At 42.6% G+C, this 18,685-nt stretch overlaps 1 protein-coding gene across 4 annotated transcripts in view; it reads left to right on the top strand.

The window, feature by feature from the left end:
* Positions 1-18,685, top strand: part of GUCY2C (guanylate cyclase 2C) — a 140,438-nt gene that overhangs the window by 22,214 nt on the left and 99,539 nt on the right. For all 4 annotated transcript variants that reach the window (XM_053256172.1, XM_053256173.1, XM_053256174.1 and 1 more), the window contains 4 exons: positions 8,259-8,377; positions 9,176-9,243; positions 13,295-13,525; positions 18,363-18,484. In XM_053256172.1, the coding sequence (XP_053112147.1) occupies positions 8,259-8,377; positions 9,176-9,243; positions 13,295-13,525; positions 18,363-18,484 (540 nt within the window). The remainder of the gene's footprint in view (positions 1-8,258; positions 8,378-9,175; positions 9,244-13,294; positions 13,526-18,362; positions 18,485-18,685) is intronic.

The following is an 18,685-nucleotide window of genomic DNA, read 5'->3' as shown; positions in this document are numbered from 1 at the left end:
GCTCCGTCTGCTGATATATAGCTCTAGATTAGCCTGACAGGTTTATGACACCCACAAACGATCGCCCACGGAACCCTGAGTGGCCGGATAGGCTGCCCACATGACTACTGGCTCCGTCATGGAGCTGGTGGGGGCTGTGGGGATTGGGGGCCACCTGGCCCCTGGAAGTCCCAGGATGTCCCACGTGAGTGCATGGGGCATTCTGGAGGGACCCCTGAGCCCAGGAGGCTGCTTGTAGCCTCCCGGTCAGGGGTCTACTCATGTGTTGCTGCACGCTGTGGCGGCACACGGGCAGAAGGCAAGGTTAACGGAGCATTTGCTCCGTTAACCTCATTTCAGAGGAGATGGAATTAGGCGGGCTAGCTGCCTTGGAACCATCAGGCTCACCTGCAAGCCCAGTGGTTCCGATAATCATCAGGAAGCGGGCTCGGCTCCCTTAGCCCGCTTTCTGGTGATCGTCAGAATAGCTTCAGAGAGCACTTGTCTTTTTTGGAGTCAAGGTGACTCCTAGGATCAGGAACCAAAAGCATGCCAGTGAGTTGGTATTTGATATTTGTTTCACAAATCCAATATATGGACAGCTCAGTCGCCACAAATATGAACACGGTATTTAGTAATCCCAACACACATCTTTTAATGCTATTAATTGTTATTGTTTGTTAATCTGGTCTGTGACTGCAATAAACATACTACTACTACTACACACATCCTTCCTCAGCAGATTATACAATAAGATCAAGAAACTACATTTCTTTGTCATCCATATCTTTGGAATTTGGACACAATTTGGGCACACTGATAAGATTCATATATAGGAATTTCTAGCTGCTAGGTTCTTTGGAAATACTATCCAATTTGCAAGGAGGGGAGAAAAGGGAAAATGTCACAGCCAAGTTTATGTTGCTAGCACCAGCAGACAAATACAAATGAATTAGTTAAAATAGAAATGCAGAGTAAATCACAGTCTTTATACAATATACATGCTAACTTCCTTCTTGTCCTACTCCCCACCCCACATTTTGAAGCGATCAGTAGTTATTTGGAAAAGCAGCCACCTGTGCTTTCTGTAACATTAATGAACTTTTGAAATTCTCTTTTCCATTTTAACTTTTAAAAACATAGTTTTATTGGCCTCCACTTCTCTTTTACCCTTCACGCTGTATCCTTATCTAGCGAGGTGCAGTTAATGCCTCCGTTTTATAGCCTTAACATTCTCAGCGGCAAACATGTAAAACAACCTTTGGTCCCTTCTGCTTCTGTTGAAGTACTAACAGTAACAACAAGCTCTGCTGCTGTTGAAGTACTAGCTGGGGCTGATGGTTGTAGGGGTGGAAAGGGAGCCAAGAAAGGGAACAGCTGAGAGAAGTTTGATCAAGAGGTCTGGTGGACATATGAGGAATAGCCCTTGCTTCATCCAAAAATATCAACCATGGAACACATGCAAGAAGCAACCCTGGCCTAGAATGGGAGGCATAATGAGGCCACAAAGCCTGGATCAGACATTTTGGGTACTGTTGCTTTTTACGCAACTGCTGTGGCATGCTGGTGGAGAAAAATGTATCAAGGATAATATTTATGTGATCAATGTAATGACACTAAATGACTCTGGCTTTCCAGACTCCACAAATAACATAACACCGGCTGTACATCTCGGACTGGAAATGTTGAAAAGCGACTTAAACGGTAAGGGCATTTTGCAGTAGCACTCCAGTAGCAACTCAGATCTACAGAACTGAATGCAGTTCTGCAACTTCTCTTTTCCTTCCCGCCTTTGCTCTTTGTGTATCATTAATTTTGTGAACTAAGCACCATCCAAAATTGTTTTTGTCTTTCCAAGTCTGCTGGTTCTTAGCAGAATGCCTATCAATAGAAGACTACAAGTTGGTATAAGTTCTGATGGTGCTTAACATTACAAGGACAAATAAACAGCCGAACCAAATAAAGGCACTGGGAAAACTTACTTCCTGCCTCTTTACCATGTAAGCATAGTGATCTCTCTTATCTGAATATAAGAATATAAGGTAGGCTGAATATGAAATAAAGCTAGATATTTCACAGAGATGTCGATTCCGTGAGTCTTTCCAAATCATCAGTTTGCACTCTAGCAGATATGCTGTTGATTGCTTCATAATTCTATTGTGGATGTAATACTTTAAATTCTTCTCAAATTACTGCATACATATATCAGTCTTGTAATTACTTTGTGGAATGTGTTTGCATAAGTCTTATAGATACCTGTGACACCAATTAATGATTAGCACCATACACTTTTAAAAACATTTGTAAGGTTAATTCTTTAGAGGCCAAATGGTATAGCAGGTGAGTGAGTGCTCATTTATCCATTAAAAACATAGCAAACTCCTAGAAGCTCAGGGAGGCAGAGAGATATGTGGATGAGACCTTCAGGAGTTCTCCACACAGCAGGCTTTAGCACGGGTTTTCTGTGAGGCTTTACTGTGAAATCAAAGTTATCCCAAAAACCTTATGCAAGAAGTAGATTTTTTTTAAACCCCAGATATAAATTGGGCTGCATTCTAACACGCAGTAAAAAACCTGGATTGTGTGTGAAGTACTCCCCGATGGCTTGCAGAGACTTCAGGGTAAATCTGCCCAATATGTCAACGCACATCCTCCATGCTGGAGGAAATGCAAGCTAAAGGGCTTTAAAAGCCCTGTGTGAAAAACTTCTCATGGATGTGATACTGGCATCTCAATCTCAGGCTGACAGCAGTCATGGAGAATGAAGGTCTCAGGGAAGGAGGACATCAGTATGACATCAGTATGAATGCTCCCTTAGAAGGGACCCCTTCCTTGGGTGATGCATCCATAACTTCTCGCACAGAGGATACTTGTCCAAGGGGTGGGGGCCTCCTAGTAGTGGGCAATTCAATTGTTTGGGGCATAGAGAGATGGGTTTGTGGCCTGTTTGTAGACTGCACGGTGACTTGCCTGCCTGGTGTAAAGGTTGCAGATGACATACAGCATCTAGACAGGCTGTTAGGCCATGCTGGGGAGCAGTTAGCTGTCATGGTGCATGCTGGCACCAACAATGTAGGGAAATGCAATCAGTAGGTCCTGGCAGCCAAATTTAGGCTGCTAGGTAGCATATTGGTCCAGGACCCCCAGGGTAGCATTCTCTGAAATGCTACCTCTTCCATGTGCAGGGCCAGTGACACAGGCAGAGCTGAGGGGTCTCAATGCATGGATGAGATGATGGTGCCGGAAGGGTTTAGATTTGTTTGGAACTGAGATGCATTTCGGGGCAAGTAAAGCCTGTACCAAAGGTATGGGCTCAATTTGAACCAAGATGGAACCAGACTGCTGGAGCTTAAGATCAAAAAGGTTGCAGAGCAAGTTTTAAAATGACACATTGGGGATTGCCAGTGCCTACAACAACTGGGTGGTATCTAGTTCAGCAAGCAAAGACCCCTAAGGTGTGAGTGTGCAAACGTTTCAAATAAACCAAATTTCAAATAAACCAGAAGGGAACAGAGTAGAACCAGGAGTACAGCAGACAGAAGCACATGACAGTTGGTCAAAAAGGTCAAACAATGGTAAGGGAGATAACACACAACAACGCCAGGAAAGAGACTTGGTGTATACGTGTTTATATAGCAATAGATGAAGAGAAACGAGAAGCACCAAATACAGATGCAAATGAAGAGACAAAAGTCACATGGTGCTGTAAACTTGTTTATTTAAGCCCACTGCATATTGGCCGAAGCCTTTTTCAGGGGCAAAATGTTATCCAATATCCTGTGAGCTCACAGCAGGAAAATAGCAGAAAATGTGCTCCATTAGCTTTGGCTAGTCTACGATATTGTTACCTGTTTTTTTTGACAGGATTACATTGGATAATATTTTCCCCCTGAAGAAGGCTTCAGCAGACACCTGTTGGGCTTAAATAAACAAGTTTAACACACCTTGGGACTTCTGTCTCTTCATTTGCATTTATATACCAATGCCAGAAGCCTCCGAGCCAAGATGGGTGAGCTGGAAAGCTTGGTTGCTTATGAAAATATAGATATAGTGGGCATAATGGAAACTTGGTGGAATGGTGAGAACCAGTAGGACACTGTTGTTCCTGGATACAAACCATACAGAAAGGACAGGAAGGAGTGGATTGAGGGTAGAGTCCAATGCATAGATGTGTTGGACTACAGAAGAGGAAATTTTTCAAAAATGAGGGGACCATAAAAAGGAAGCTGAAAGGGAAAGTGACATGGGTAAAATTAACTTATTTTAAACCACAATAATAGAAGCTCAGTTGGAATGTATACCATGAAGGAGGGAAGGTTCAAGAGGATGCCAGGGTGACTAGTAAGTAGAGTCAGGGAAGCTATAAAAGTTAAGAAGACTTTATTCAGAAAATGGAAGTCCTGCCCAAATGAAGAGAACAGAAAGGAATATAAACTCTGGCAAAATGCAAGGAGACAATAAGGGATGCAAAAAGAGTCTGAAGAGCATATAGCTAGAAGTGTCAAGGGGAATAACAAAAATGTCTTTAAATATATCAGCAGCAGAAAACCTGCCAGGGAGGTGGTTGGACCTTTAGATGAAGAGGGCGTGAAAGGGGTTATTAAAGAGGACAAGGAGATTGCAGAGTAGCTGAATGAGTTCTTTGCATGTGCCTTCACAGTGGAGGATATTGTCTATATACCCAATCCGGAAATGAGCTTCTCAGACTTAGAGGCTGAAGAACTGGGTGAGAGAGGATGCTCTAAACTGTCTTGAAAAACTAAAATTTAACAAATCGAGGCTCTACACACGATCTGTGTGTAGAGCCTAACCGGGCTGTCCCTGCAGACGAGCAGGAAGCTTGCCCTCGGTGGCAGGATTGCCTGCCCACACATTTATCGGCTCCATCACGGAGCTGTTAGGGGTGGTGGGGATCAGGGGCTGTTTGGCCCCCAGAAGTTGCAGGATGCCCCACATGAGTGCATGGGGCATTCTGGGGAGACCCCCGAGGCCAGGAGGCTTGCTACAGCCTCCCGGTTGGGGGTCTCCTTGCGATTTGCTGCAGTGTGGAGCTGTGCCGTGGCGACTCATGATCAGAAGAATGGGGTTAGCGGAGCACTCGCTCCACTAACTTGGTTTAAGGGGAGGGGTATTTGGGGAGGTTTGCTGCCAGGAGCTGTGTGGCTCCCATTACAGCACATGACCAGCCCGGTTTCTCCTGGTTATGAGAATAGCCTCATCATCAGGGCCAGATGGAATACACACAAGAGTTCTGAAGGAAATGTGAAATTGCTGATCTCATAGCAAAAATATGTAACTTCTCCCTACAATCAGCCTGTGTACCAGAAGACTGGAAGGTAGCTAATGTAACTCTCAAAAAGGGAAAGGTGGGGGGAGATCTGGTAAACTACAGGCCGGTTAGCTTCTGTGCTGGTTAAATTGATGGAAAACATACTTAAGGACAACATTGTTAAACATATAGAAGAACAGGCCCTGCAGAAGGAGAATCACCATGGCTTCTGCAAGAGCAAGTCTTGCCTCACTAACTTTTTTGAATTCTTTGAGAGTTTCAGCAGGCATGTGGATAAAGGGGATCAGGTTGACATAGTATATTTGGACTTCCAAACAGTTTTTGACAAAGTTACCCACCAAAGCCTCCTGAGTAAACGTAGCAGTCATAGCATAAGGGGACTGGCTCATTTGTGGACTGGTAACTGGTTGAAGGACATTGTGGGTACATTTGTAGGTAAACAATGGAATTTCTTACATCCTGGAATATTTTCAGTAAGAACCAATATTTCCCGATAATTTCTTGCATTAAATGAGAATGTGTATCAAAAGTTAGAGGTATCACTATTCTGTCCATACCACAGTCTTCATCTTAGGTCTTAAGAGTGTCCTTCTGTCCAGATTATCGGCCTTATAAAATGGCTGTTTTGCTACTTTCTTTAAGTTTCCCCTCTCCCTTAAATGACCCATCAAGATTTGTGACTGATTTACAAAGGCTTACATGATACAGGTGGATGTCCTGAATCGGTGGCTGGAGGCCGTTATGGGTTGGATGTGGGCTAATAAACTGAAATTGAATCCGGACAAGACGGAGGTACTGTTGGTCAGTAGGAGAGCCAATCGCGATGAGGAGATTTTAACGGTTCTGGATGGGGTTGCACTCCCCTTGAAAGAGCAAGTACGCAGCTTGGGGGTACTACTGGACCCAGCTCTACTTTTGGAAGCTCAAGTGGAGGCGGTGGCCAGGGGTGCCTTTGCACGGCTTTGGCTAGTGCGCCAGCTGTGTTCCTTTCTCGAGAAGGCAGATCTAGCCACGGTTACCCATGCCTTAGTCATGTCATGGCTGGATTACTGTAATGCGCTCTACATGGGGCTGCCCTTGAAGAATATCCGGAAATTGCAGCTAGTGCAAAACGCGGCAGCTAGGGTTTTATCCGGAGTTGCCCGATGGGAGTACATCACACTCATTCTGAAAGAGTGGCACTGGCTGCTAGTTCGTTTCCGGGTCCAATTCAAGGTGCTGGTTTTGACCTTTAAAGCCCTTAACGGTTTGGGCCCAGGGAACCTGAGGGACCACCTGCTCCCAAGGGTTGCTGCCCACTTGACGAGGTCATCTGAGGGGGCTCTGCTCCGGGTGCCGACAATGAAGGAGGCTCGGCTGTCATGCACTCGGGACAGGGCCTTTTCTGTTGCTGCCCCCAGACTTTGGAATGCTCTCCCAGTGGCCATTCACTCCTTGGTCTCCATCACAGTTTTTAGAAAGCTTGTTAAATCTTGGCTTTTTATCCAGGCTTTTACATTATTGTTTTCTATTGCCGCGTCTATGTGTTTTTACCCATGTATAATTTTTATGCTTGTATTTTATTGATTTTAAATTAGATTTGTTTTATATTTTTAGCTTAATATTTTTATTGTCATTTTATTGTATGTTTTTTTATTTTTTGTAAACCGATTGTTTTTAATGAAAGGCGGAATATAAATTCAACAATAAATAAAATAAAAATAAAAAAATACTGCAGTTTCCATGGAGTCTAATCATCTGCGAGTATGGGAGATTTCTCTTCAAATGAGAAATCTCATTATATCCCTGAGCCACTTTTGGAAGGGTGGTATAGAAATCAAATCAATCAAATCAATCAATCAATCAATCAATCGGATTGGGTGATAACTATTGTATTGTAAAAAGGAATTAACATCTGTAGGCTTTCTATAAACATCTGTGATTAAGTTTCCATTAGATATCCGAATGGTCAAATCTAGAAAATGTATACTGTTCTTACTATATTTCAAATTTAATAGATTGGTGTACAGAATTAAGAAGGGCTGTAGTGATCAGTCACCCCTCCCCTAAAGAGTTAACTGGAAGTGAACCCTGTCCTGACTGACAGGCTGGTGAACTCCAGGGATCAGGCAATCAACCCACCAGGAGGGTGGGACCTAGAGAGCCACTGGGAGGAAGAAGACTTTGTTAGAAGAAGCAGGCTAGGGGTGCGCAGGTCTCCATAAACTGAAATAAATTCTTCTTCAATACCATTTCTGCTAAATCACATAGAAAGTTAGTAAGGGGGTTGTATAGCATTTCTCACTGATTCATTGAGGCAAGTCTCACGATCAGTGAGACTTGCTGAAACGAGGTCTGCAGGGAGAGCGGGCTTAGCCCGCTCTCCTCACAGACAATCGCCAGGCAGCCCTGGGCGGCCGGATCAGCCACCCACACAACTGTGGGCTCCATCACGGAGCCGGTGGAGGCTGCAGGGATCGGGGGCCGTGCAGCCCCCATAAGTTCCAGGATGCCCTGTGCGAGCGCGCGGGGCATCCTGGAGAGACCCCCGAGCCCAGGAGGCTGCTTGCAGTCGGGGATCTACTTGTGTGTCACTGTGCACTGCGGCAACACATGAGCAAAAGGCCGAGGTTAATGGAGTGCTCACTCCGTTAACCTCGGCTAAGAGGAGGGGGAATTAGTGAAGTTTTCTGCCAGGAGCCGTGCGGCTCCCATTGCAGCACACTACCGCCAAAAAGCAGGCTAGGCTCCTTTAGCCCGCTTTTTGGCGATCGTGAGAATCGCCTCAGTATCTCCTCAATTACCATCATTGCTTCTTTCTGAGGAATATTAGTATAAAGGTGTCACATCCATAGTTATCAATAAAATATCTGTGCAGTCCAGTTTGATTCCCTCCATACAATTTTAAAAACTCGTTGTATCTTTTAGATATGAGTCTATTTATGGAACAAAGGGTTTTTAAAATAATCTCTTACAATTCAGTACCTAATATGTCTACATTTTGTTACAGCAAGTCACATGAGTGTCAATGTCAATGCCGAATTTGATCCCTTCCAAACATCTCTGTATGTCTCACAAGGCTGTGGCACTAGCACTTGTGAAGGTGTGGAACTCATCAGACAACTCGTTGTGAGTACTGAGGCCTTTTTGTAGGAATCATCCTTTTAGATCCATATAAACAATGATTGAGCATTCTGGTTGAACCAAATATAGAAAGCTGTGGCAAAGTATAAGCTTTTTTAGGGTGGGTTCAGACAACCTGTGGAAAGCATGTGCTCCTGGTGTGAGCTGGTACTTCTGGCCATTTACGTGTCACCTGACCTGGAAATGGGTTGCTATTGTTGGATTCCCTTTGTTGCCCAACTTTCTCCACCCAACTTTCACTCTTGGTTACAGATGTTGGGCGAATGTTGGGTGGCAGAGGGAATCCAACACTGGTAACCCACCATTTCTGGGTTTGAACAATATGAAAATGATCAGAAGTACTTGCTTGTGCCGGAAGTGCATGCCTGCAGGAACCTCCAGTTCCCTCCACCTTATTTTTTGTAGGTCATCTGAACTCGTCCCTATATTAATGCATCTCATCGTAATGCATAATTTACAAAACCTAGATTATAGATCACTCCAAAAATGTAGCCCTGCTGATACTATCATTCTGACACACACAATTCCCAACTATTCCTCAACTAAGCTCTATTTTTAGCCTTAACGCATGTCTAAAAATAGACCAAACATGTGACTCTCTTTTGAACTCATGTGAGGATTTTACTCCCTTATTTTCTGCTTGTTTTCTGTTCCTACAAAGGAATTCCTTAGCATCTTCCAGCCACATGTTTCATTACCACAGTTGCATTCAGATGATCATTTGTTTTTGCATTCAGAGTAACATTCCCTATCCCTCGCTGATTCTGATCTTTTCTATTACAGAAAGAGAAGAAGCTTGGATGTGCTGTCCTAGGTCCCAGATGTACTTATGCCACATACCAGATGGTCTCGTATGTACCAAGCAAGAATATTATATTTCAGTAAAGTTAAGATAATTGACAAACCTGATACCTACTTTAGAGATATGTTAAAAAGTTATGCATTTTAACATTAATTTATCCTACTCACATTTTTTAAATGCCTAGAAAGCGGCTAAAGACATGCACCTTGTAAAATTGGAAAGGTCAAATATATAAGTTCTTTATGTTCAAGTTTTTCATAGGTTTAAGCATCTCATAAGCCAGCGTGGTGTAGTGGTTAGAGTGCTGGACTAGAACTGGGGAGACCTTAGTTCAAATCCCCATTCAGCCAGAATACTTGCTGGGTGACTCTGGGCCAGTCACTTCTCTCTCAGCCTAACCTACTTCACAGGGTTGTTGTGAGGAGAAACCTAAGTATGTAGTAAACCACTCTGGGCTCCTTGGAGGAAGAGCAGGATATAAGGACAGTGAAGAAGATGCACTTCAAATGGTCAATAATGAGAAACTATTCAACACCAATGAAACAAAGCAGGCTTACAAGAAAGAATAAGTAAAGAACCGAGCAGAAAAATGGAAAAATAAGCCATTGCATGGTCAATATTTGCACAATATAAGTGGAAAATCAAACATCACCAAGACCTGGCAATGGCTTAAGAATGGCAACTTGAAGAAAGAAATAGAGGGTTTAATACTGGCTGCACAAGAACAAGCACTAAGAACAAATGCTATAAGAGCCAAAGTTGAAAAATCCACAACAAACAGCAAGTGACCCCTTTGTAAAGAAGCAGATGAAACAGTGGACCACCTAATCAGCTGTTGTAAAAAGATCACACAGACTGACTACAAACAAAGGCATGACAAGGTAGCAGGGATGATACACTGGAACATCTGCAACAAATACAAACTACCTGTAGCCAAAGATTGGTGGGACCATAAAACTGAAAAAGTTGAAGAAAATGAATATGCAAAAATATTATGGGACTTCCGACTACAAACAGACAAACATCTGCCACACAATACACCACGTATAACTGTAGCCGAGAAGAAAGAAAAACAAGTTAAAATAATCGACATAGCAATACCAGGGGACAGCAGAATAGAAGAAAAAGAAATAGAAAAAATCACAATATACAAAGATCTACAAATTGAAATTGAAAGGCTGTGGCAGAAGAAGACCCAAATAATCCCAGTGGTAATTGGTGCCCTAGGTGCAATTCCAAAAAACTTGAAGAGCACCCCAACACCATAGGGGCCACAGAAATCACCATCAGCCAATTACAAAAAGCAACTTTACTGGGAACAGCCTATATTCTGTGACGATATCTATAACAACAGCAACAACATTGACAATAAAATTCAGCCATCCCAGGTCCTTGGGAAGGACTCGATGTCTGGATAAAACAAACCAGTCAATAACACCTGTCTGACTGTGTAAATAAATAATAATAGTAATAATAATCACATACAATCTTTCTAACTGAAAAAACACACATCTTCATAGAATCTAATCCATGTTTTAACTGTCCTGTTGATGTTTTAATTCTTCAGATTTTAAAGTGTTGTTTTTAACTTTTGTACACCACCTAGAGATTGAATGTTTGAGGCGGTACATAAATGTAATTATTATACATTTTGAAGAGTTTATTTGTGGCATTATTTGTACAAAATAAAGTCATACTTCCTGATGACCTATAGATGCCAAATTTTGCATATACAATCCTGCCCCTGAAGTTAGCTAAATGCACTAATTTTTATACCAGAATATGCTCAGGGAAAGGTTTAAATACTTTTGGGGGTATTTTAAAGAAGGAATTCTGAATATAATCATATTTTAGCTATTATTGTTTTCCACAGATTTTTAACACTCAATAATCAGATCAATAATTCCAAAATGACATCATGCCCAAGAGAAACAAAAGATCTTTCTCTGATTCAAATTTACTGTGATTCAGATTTACCATATACTATATGATAATTATTCAATAAAATGGATAGTGTTTTAAGTTTAAATCCTACAAATTTCAAACTGTTCTTTTAGTTCCTTTTTGAAAACACATTAATAATTTAAAAAATCTATGATATATACAGGTGGCCCTCAAATATTTATTTCCTGTGGTTTCACTCATTCATGGGCCACCTCCCTGTATATCAATGTAGTTATCACAGGTGGTAGCTTTAGTTCTATGCATTTTCTACCCCCCCCCCCAAAAAACCCCAACTAAACTGGTATGCAGTTTAAGTAGCCACTCTCCCCGCTTTCAGCTGGTGTGTGGAGAGGTTTTTAAAAGTGGCACAAAAGGCGCAGGCTGATCCATCCACTCTTGCCTCTTTCTTTAAATCTCCTTTTGCATCAGCTGAGTAGTGGGGAGAGTGGCTATTTAAGCTTTACATCTCCTATGGTTCTCAGCTGGTGAATGGGGAAGTTAAAAGTGTAAATAGCCACTCTTCCCAAGCAGGCTGCTCCATCCACTCTTGCCTCAAGAGCGGATTGTTTAGCTAAGGAACCTAACCTCATTTTGGGGTTTAGCTGGAGCACTCCAATATTGTGGTTTCTGTGAACATTACCCCTGAGCTATTAGAGGGCCTCCAGGATTCCATCTCTTGAACTTTCGTAGCAATGTAATCTGTAGGAAATGACTTTACCAGGTCAACAACAGGCCTCACCTGCTAGTAATAAATAAATAAATAAGCAAATAAGCATAAATAAATAAATAAATAAATAAATAAATAAATAAATGTCATAGGAACATAGGAAGCTGCCATATACTGAGTCAGACCATTGGTCTATCTAGCTCAGTATTGTCTTCACAGACTGGCAGCGGCTTCTCCAAGGTTGTAGGCAGGAATCTCTTTCAGCCCTATCTTGGAGAAGCCAGAGAGGGAACTTGGAACCTTCTGCTCTTCCCAGAGCAGCTCCATCACCTGAGGGGAATATCTTACAGTGCTCACACATCAAGACTCCCATTCATATGCAACCAGGGTGGGCCCTGCTTAGCTAAGGGGACAAGTCATGCTTGGGACAAGGGGACAAGACCAGCTCTCCTCTCCTCTTGGAGGCTTTCTCTTCCAACCCCCTGCTCAGTGCAGGAAATTGCTACAACATCCCTGACAGATGGCTGTCCAGTCTGTTTGAAAAGGGAGAACAGCCTACCACTGCACATGGCAGACAGTTCTACAGTCAAACAGCAATTACAGTTAGGTAATTCCTCCTAATGTCTAGCCTGAATCGGCTTCCTTCTACTTTTAACATATTGACCCTAGTCCTTCCCTCAGGAGTAACCAAAAACAAGTCTTGTGGTAGCAACATGACTTGTCCCCTTAGCTAAGCAGGGTCTGCCCTGATTGCATCTGAATGGGAGACTTGATGTGTGAGCACTGTAAGATATTCCCCTCAGGAGATGGAGCCGCTCTAGGAAGAGCAGAAGGTTCCAAGTTCCCTCTCTGGCTTCTCCAAGATAGGGCTGAGAGAGATTCCTGCCTGCAACCATGGAGAAGCCACTGCCAGTCTGTGTAGACAATACTGAGTGAGATGGACCTATGGTCTGACTCAGTATATGGCAGCTTCCTATTTTCCCTATGTTCTATATGACAGCCCTTTAGATATTCACTATTTTCTGGCCATTCCCTTGCAGACTTTTTAAAGCATCAGTAAGAAAATATAATCTTGGAAAGTCAATCCTCAGAGTCTTGTGACACTCCTTTTTATTATCAGTATATCATTTAAGAAGAACTGGGGTCTCTCAATGACCAAGTTGCTGCATAAGTGTCACAGAATGACATTTGAGTTCAGAATTATGGTTACTGATATTGATCTATATCAATGGAAATTTGGCTCAGTTTGTTGTACACACACAGGCAGTTAACTTTTCAGAACCATTTCCCCCAACCCAATTCACTTATGGTCTCCCCCGCCCCACCCGAAAGAACTTGTACTGCTCATCAGGACTTTTCAGCTTCATATTTATTTTGAAATAAAAGCAAACAAAACAGTGTTGCAGAAGTGATCAATGCAGCAGGTATTACTTTGATAATGCATCAGTAGCAACCATACTTTAATAATGTGCTTCTCTTTTGTTCTTAGAGTGAAGACAACAAAAAGCTTCCCTCTGATCTCTGCAGGGAGTTTTGGGTTGTCTTGTGACTTCAAAGAAAATTTAACCCGGATGTTGACCCCAGCTAGGAAAGTGAGCTATTTCTTGATTGATTTCTGGGGGAAAACACTGCCATTCAAATCATCACCTTGGGAATCTACTTACATCTATAAGGAGAATATCAATAAGGAGAATACACCGGCCCCTGAAGACTGCTTCTGGTAGGAATTAGCACCATATTGGAATAAGGTTTCCTTTTTTCTTTTTCTTTTTCTTTTTTAAACTCAGGGTGTTTTCACATGTGAAGCTTAAATCACATGTAAATAATATCTGTCCAATAACCTAGTTTAAGATCTTTTATTAATGTCTTTCATGTCAATAGAATTAGTACAGGAGAAATTACCTGATTTTGTTGTTGTTTTGTTCAGAAAAAGCAGAATAGTTCTTTTATTTAGAAAAGTTCTCAAAACAGTTTACATTGAAAAAACAATAATAGGAAGGAGATGGATCCTTGTCCCCAAAGAGCTCATGTTTTAAAAGAAACACAAGGCAGATACCAGGAACAGCCACGAGACCAGAGCTGCACAGATTCCTCCAGCTGTTCCCCACCCCCACCCCCATTTGCAGGGGAGCTGAAGTTTCGCAGCCCTGGACCAGAGGGATTCTGTGCCGGGCTGAATAGGGACAGTTGCTCTCCCCCTGCTAAATACAGAAGTGTTTCTGCCCAGTTAGCAGGGTTTGTAAGTAATTTATTATTAATTGAGCTTTGCACTGTAGCACTAATCTTCAGGGCTGTAGCTACAGAAAGGCAACATACTGTTGTCCAGGATGCAGCTCTCAAGGAACAAGGGAAGTTATAATTTTTGCTGTCTGTGAGGGGTACTAGCCATGCTTTGTTTTAGGGGTGTGCACAAACTGCGGTTCGAGGACCGTTTGGGAGCGGGGACTGGGAGCTTTAAGAAAGAGGAGAGCAGGTCCTTACCTGCTCTCTGCTGCCCCTTGCAGCTTCCTGCAGCTCGCACCCCAAGTTCCCCCCCACGGCTCCAGCACACACATGGCGGCTGCGCAGGCTCCATTTGCATGGTCAGCTTCACTATGCTCCCTCCTTCAATTTTTTTTAAAAAAACAATTGAAAACACATCTTTTAAAAGAGGCTTTTAAAAGTTCCATCTCTTTTTATATCTGGTGGGTTCTTTAGTTTTTATAGTTCTTAGTTTTTAGCTTTTAACATAACTTTTAACTTGGAAGTTCTGTAATTTTAAATGTGGTTTTAGCCTGGTTTTTAACTTGTTTAACTTAAATTTGGTTAACTTTATTAGTCTTATTTTACATTGTATCTTTTAATTAATGTTGTGGGCCACATTTTATTAATGTTGTGATTAGTGTCCTGGAGGGGTGGGTATAAATATTTTAAATAAACAATTTATGTATAAGCACTTTGTAAAATGCATATTCATAATTCATTAGAAAATAAACATGCATTTCAATCTTTCTGGCTTATCAAAATGTTTTTTCCTTCTGATCTACATAATTCAGATAGGGCAACTATCTTTCTAAAAAATAATTTTTGTTTGACTTGCGTAACACCAATTTAATTTGCGAGCAGATTTTGTCTTGAACCAAAATTATCCATTTTTTATCGAATCATAACACAAGGTTAGGGGCTTCATATCCTTCCAGTGCTTCGCTATAACACTTTTGATTGCTATCAAGAGCAATACTATCAATTCTTTAACTAAACTATTGTTTACATCAAAGTGATGCAGAAATAGGGCCTCAACTGTTAGTGGGATTCTGACCCCTATAATCTCATCTATAACCTGGATAACTCTTCTCCATAAGTGCTGTAGCCTTGGACACAGCCACCACATATGGATGTAAGAGCCTATCTGGCCACATCTCCTCCAACGTTTTGATGAATATGCTGAGTTCATGTGTGCCAGCTGCATCGGTGTTTGATACCATCTCATCAGTATTTTAACTGCAGACTCTTTTATGTTAAGAGAAGATGATTTTTAAGGATGGGATGACTAGATTTTATCACAGTCCTCCCCTTGTGGCGGATGGTCTATGTCCACCTCCCTTTTTTGTGTGTAAGTGTGAGGTGAGCTAAGCTGATTTAGCAAATATTTCTATAACACAGAGATGATGTTTTTAGATGATGTTTCATATAACACAGAGATGATGCTCTCCCTCTTGATGAACTGTCCTCAGGGACAGATTCCTGCATGTGAAAACTTGATCTGGAGGGAGGAAATAATAGTGAAAATCATGCCCTCCTCATGTTGTCTCTGCTCGGGACTGTGGAGGAAGACTGAAGCACACTTACACTCCAACTTTTCTGCATCTCCACAGACCTATGTCAATTGTCCTAGCCCTGCAGCGAATATAAGCCAGTTTCTGTTAAAACACATAACTGCTGCTTGTTTCTTCAAGCAGACACAAAAGGACATATCTACACAAGTAGTTTTTCATACTGAATTCCTTCCCTTCCTTCCTTCACATGATCCACACATCTTCCCCCAAGTTTGTGTTGCTTCTGTTGATTTCATATCTCCCAGTTACTGGATGTGCTACATTTTGCACCTGGTGAAAAGTAAGCCTTTCTCCAGATTACTGTTGTGACTGCTGTATGGAATATGGTTGTCACAGGCTGGTAATGAATACTGTCTGTGACATCTTGTCCCATTATGACAAGTGACATCACCTTTAGTGGTTTTCTAAATGGTTTAAAATTGTTTTAATTGGTTATTCATTTTAATAGCTTTTGCTTTTTTTTGTACTGATGTGAATTCTGTTGTCAACCGTCCGGAGACATTTGGGTTGCACAGTGTAGAATAAGTAAATAAATAAATAAATCTCTCTTCATGCTGATAATTAAAAATTATCATTTTAAATTTAAATGATATTTTATTTGCTATTTGTGTCTGCCCCGCCCCATTATTCAGCTACAGTTCCCTCATCTAGCCTGATTTTTTCTTTAATTAAAAAAAACCCAAACCATTGCAAATAGCCAGGGCCATGAGAAAAGAAACAATGGTGAGCAATTGTGTTTCCTGACTTGTTTTCTAGCAGGACTTCTATACATTTCACAGCTGCTTTAGGGAAGAAGTCATAGCTCTCAGGGCACCTGGTTTGCATTTGCATTGTGCGGACAGGTTAAAAGAACCCAGGCTGCCACACTCAGGGGCCATGTTTCGTGCCCCAGTCACGCCCCTGCATCTGATGTCAGATGCAGGGGGTGTCAGGGGCATAACTATAATAGGGCAAGGGGAGACAGTTGTCTGGGGGCCCACTGCCTTGGGGGACCCCCCAGAGGCAAGTAACATGACTGACTCCCCCAGCCACGCACCCGCCCAGGCTTCCTTCCATTGTATTCATCCTCCAAAATTGATGTGAGTGTTAAGATGGGGAGCTACCAGAACAGCATGTCTTTCTCTAGTACCACGGGGGGGGGGGCATTTTAAAATCTTGTCTCTGGGCCCACTCCAACCTTGCTACACCCCTGGGGGGGTGTAGTTTTGTTCACAAATGGGGCCGTGCGCCCCGTTTGCGACAAAATTCCAGCCAGCGCTGTGTTGGCAGCGCGGCCAGGAGCGGCTCTCCCTGCTTTAAAAGGCAGGGAGGGAGATGCGTTCCAGGCCAGGCTGGGAAGCTAGTGCTGGCTAAGCTTCTCAAAAACGGAGCTATGCAGCATCCTGTTTCCTACAGTGACCCATTGGCCGCCTCTGGGAAACCCACAAGCAGGAGATGAAGGCATGGCCCCTCTCCTGCTGTTGCTCCCCTACAAGTGGTATTCAGAGGCATCCTACCTCTGAACCTGGGGGTATCCTGTAGCCAACAAAACTAGTAGTCATTGATAGACCATGAATTTGTTTAAACCCCTCCCCTTTTAAAGCCATCCAAGTTGGTGGCCATCACCACATCCCATGGCAGAGAATTTCATACAGTATGTATGCACCACTGCATTTTGGTAGAGAATACGGACTTCTGTAAGAACATACTTACTCGACTGTATTTGGGTAGTTCACTGTGTATTGTATATGCTGTATTGAGTACTACTGTGAAATGCATGATCAAGGACAACAATCCAGAAGATTGCTTCTGAATTTTAATGCTATTTATTTTGATAAATAACATGAAAATTCAGAAGCAACTGGTATAATTATAGGAAGAGCAGAGGGAGGAATCCCTTCCAGCTTTAGAAGAGGAGTAAAGATGTTCGTTCATCCCCAGCCCATTCCTCAACATTTACAGGAAGTTAACAGTAACTGTGGCCCTACCAGTGGCGGCTGCTGCCATCTGGGACCGGAGGGTGAGGGGGCGGCAGCAAGTAGGCTAGTTGCAAAAACTATGCAGTGAATGTTACACATGAGTAAGCCCGCTATTTCCAATGGGACTACTAATGGGTAACAGATGCTGAGTGATTTGAGCTATTCAAATATAGCAGCAGCCAGCACACCTCCCGCAAAACAACCCACAAAAGAAAAGAAAACAGCCCATCACTGGTAAAAGATAAATTACAGTGTCCAGCCAGCCAGGGGAGAAAAGAGGCAGCGAATCTGCTGGGAGGCAGGGAACTTCCTGCTTCCTCCTTCAGCTGCTGCAGCTTCCTTCCCCGCTCTGCTACTGGAGGGAATAGCCTGCTAATCAAGGCTACTCCCTCACCTCGTTGCTTTGGGCATCCTGCATCACTGCCTCCCCGGATTAGACATAAAAGGGCAAAACCTCTGTGGCCTGCTACAGTAGCTGCCTTCTGTTTTAAAAATGGTTGCCAGGGTGATGTGGGTAGTGGTGGTGGTCAAATGTTGAGGGGAGGAAATTATCTGAGGCTTATAGCACGGAGAAATATCTTAGTCTGTACATTTCTTTGTTCTAATAACGTTTGTGCAATGTGTGTGAGGTTCCTTCTTGTCTGGAGATACGTGGGTTGACACTGCAGGGAACTTCTCTGTACCCGAGTGCTAGAGTTCTCCTCACTCACTCAGAACCTTTAGTCCAATTTTATGCCACTGCCATAAGCTGATTTGCAACATCCCCTTCCTGTTCCAATTTCAGGTATATTAATGCCCTAGAAGCTGGAACTGAACACTTCTATCTGTCAATGAAATTCATTGAGATCCTAAGGACCAAAGATGATCTGCATAAAATGTTGAGGAATCCAAATAAAAAAAGCAATGGTAAGGTGAAATGGAGTCTGCTTTCTCTGTTATATCCATGTGGCCGTGTTTCCTGTGTATTAAATGGTACCTAGATTTCAGGGGGAGAATTCAAATGGGAGAGAAACTATGGAGGGAGGGGGAATAAGTCATATACTGATATAGTTGTGTATTTGAGGGTGAGTGGTATTACCTGAATTATTGTCCATCCCACTGCCTCGA

This window comes from Hemicordylus capensis, chromosome 5 (assembly GCF_027244095.1).
Source record: "Hemicordylus capensis ecotype Gifberg chromosome 5, rHemCap1.1.pri, whole genome shotgun sequence".
NCBI lineage: Eukaryota > Metazoa > Chordata > Lepidosauria > Squamata > Cordylidae > Hemicordylus > Hemicordylus capensis.
This window is presented reverse-complemented; position numbering and strand designations above follow the sequence as displayed.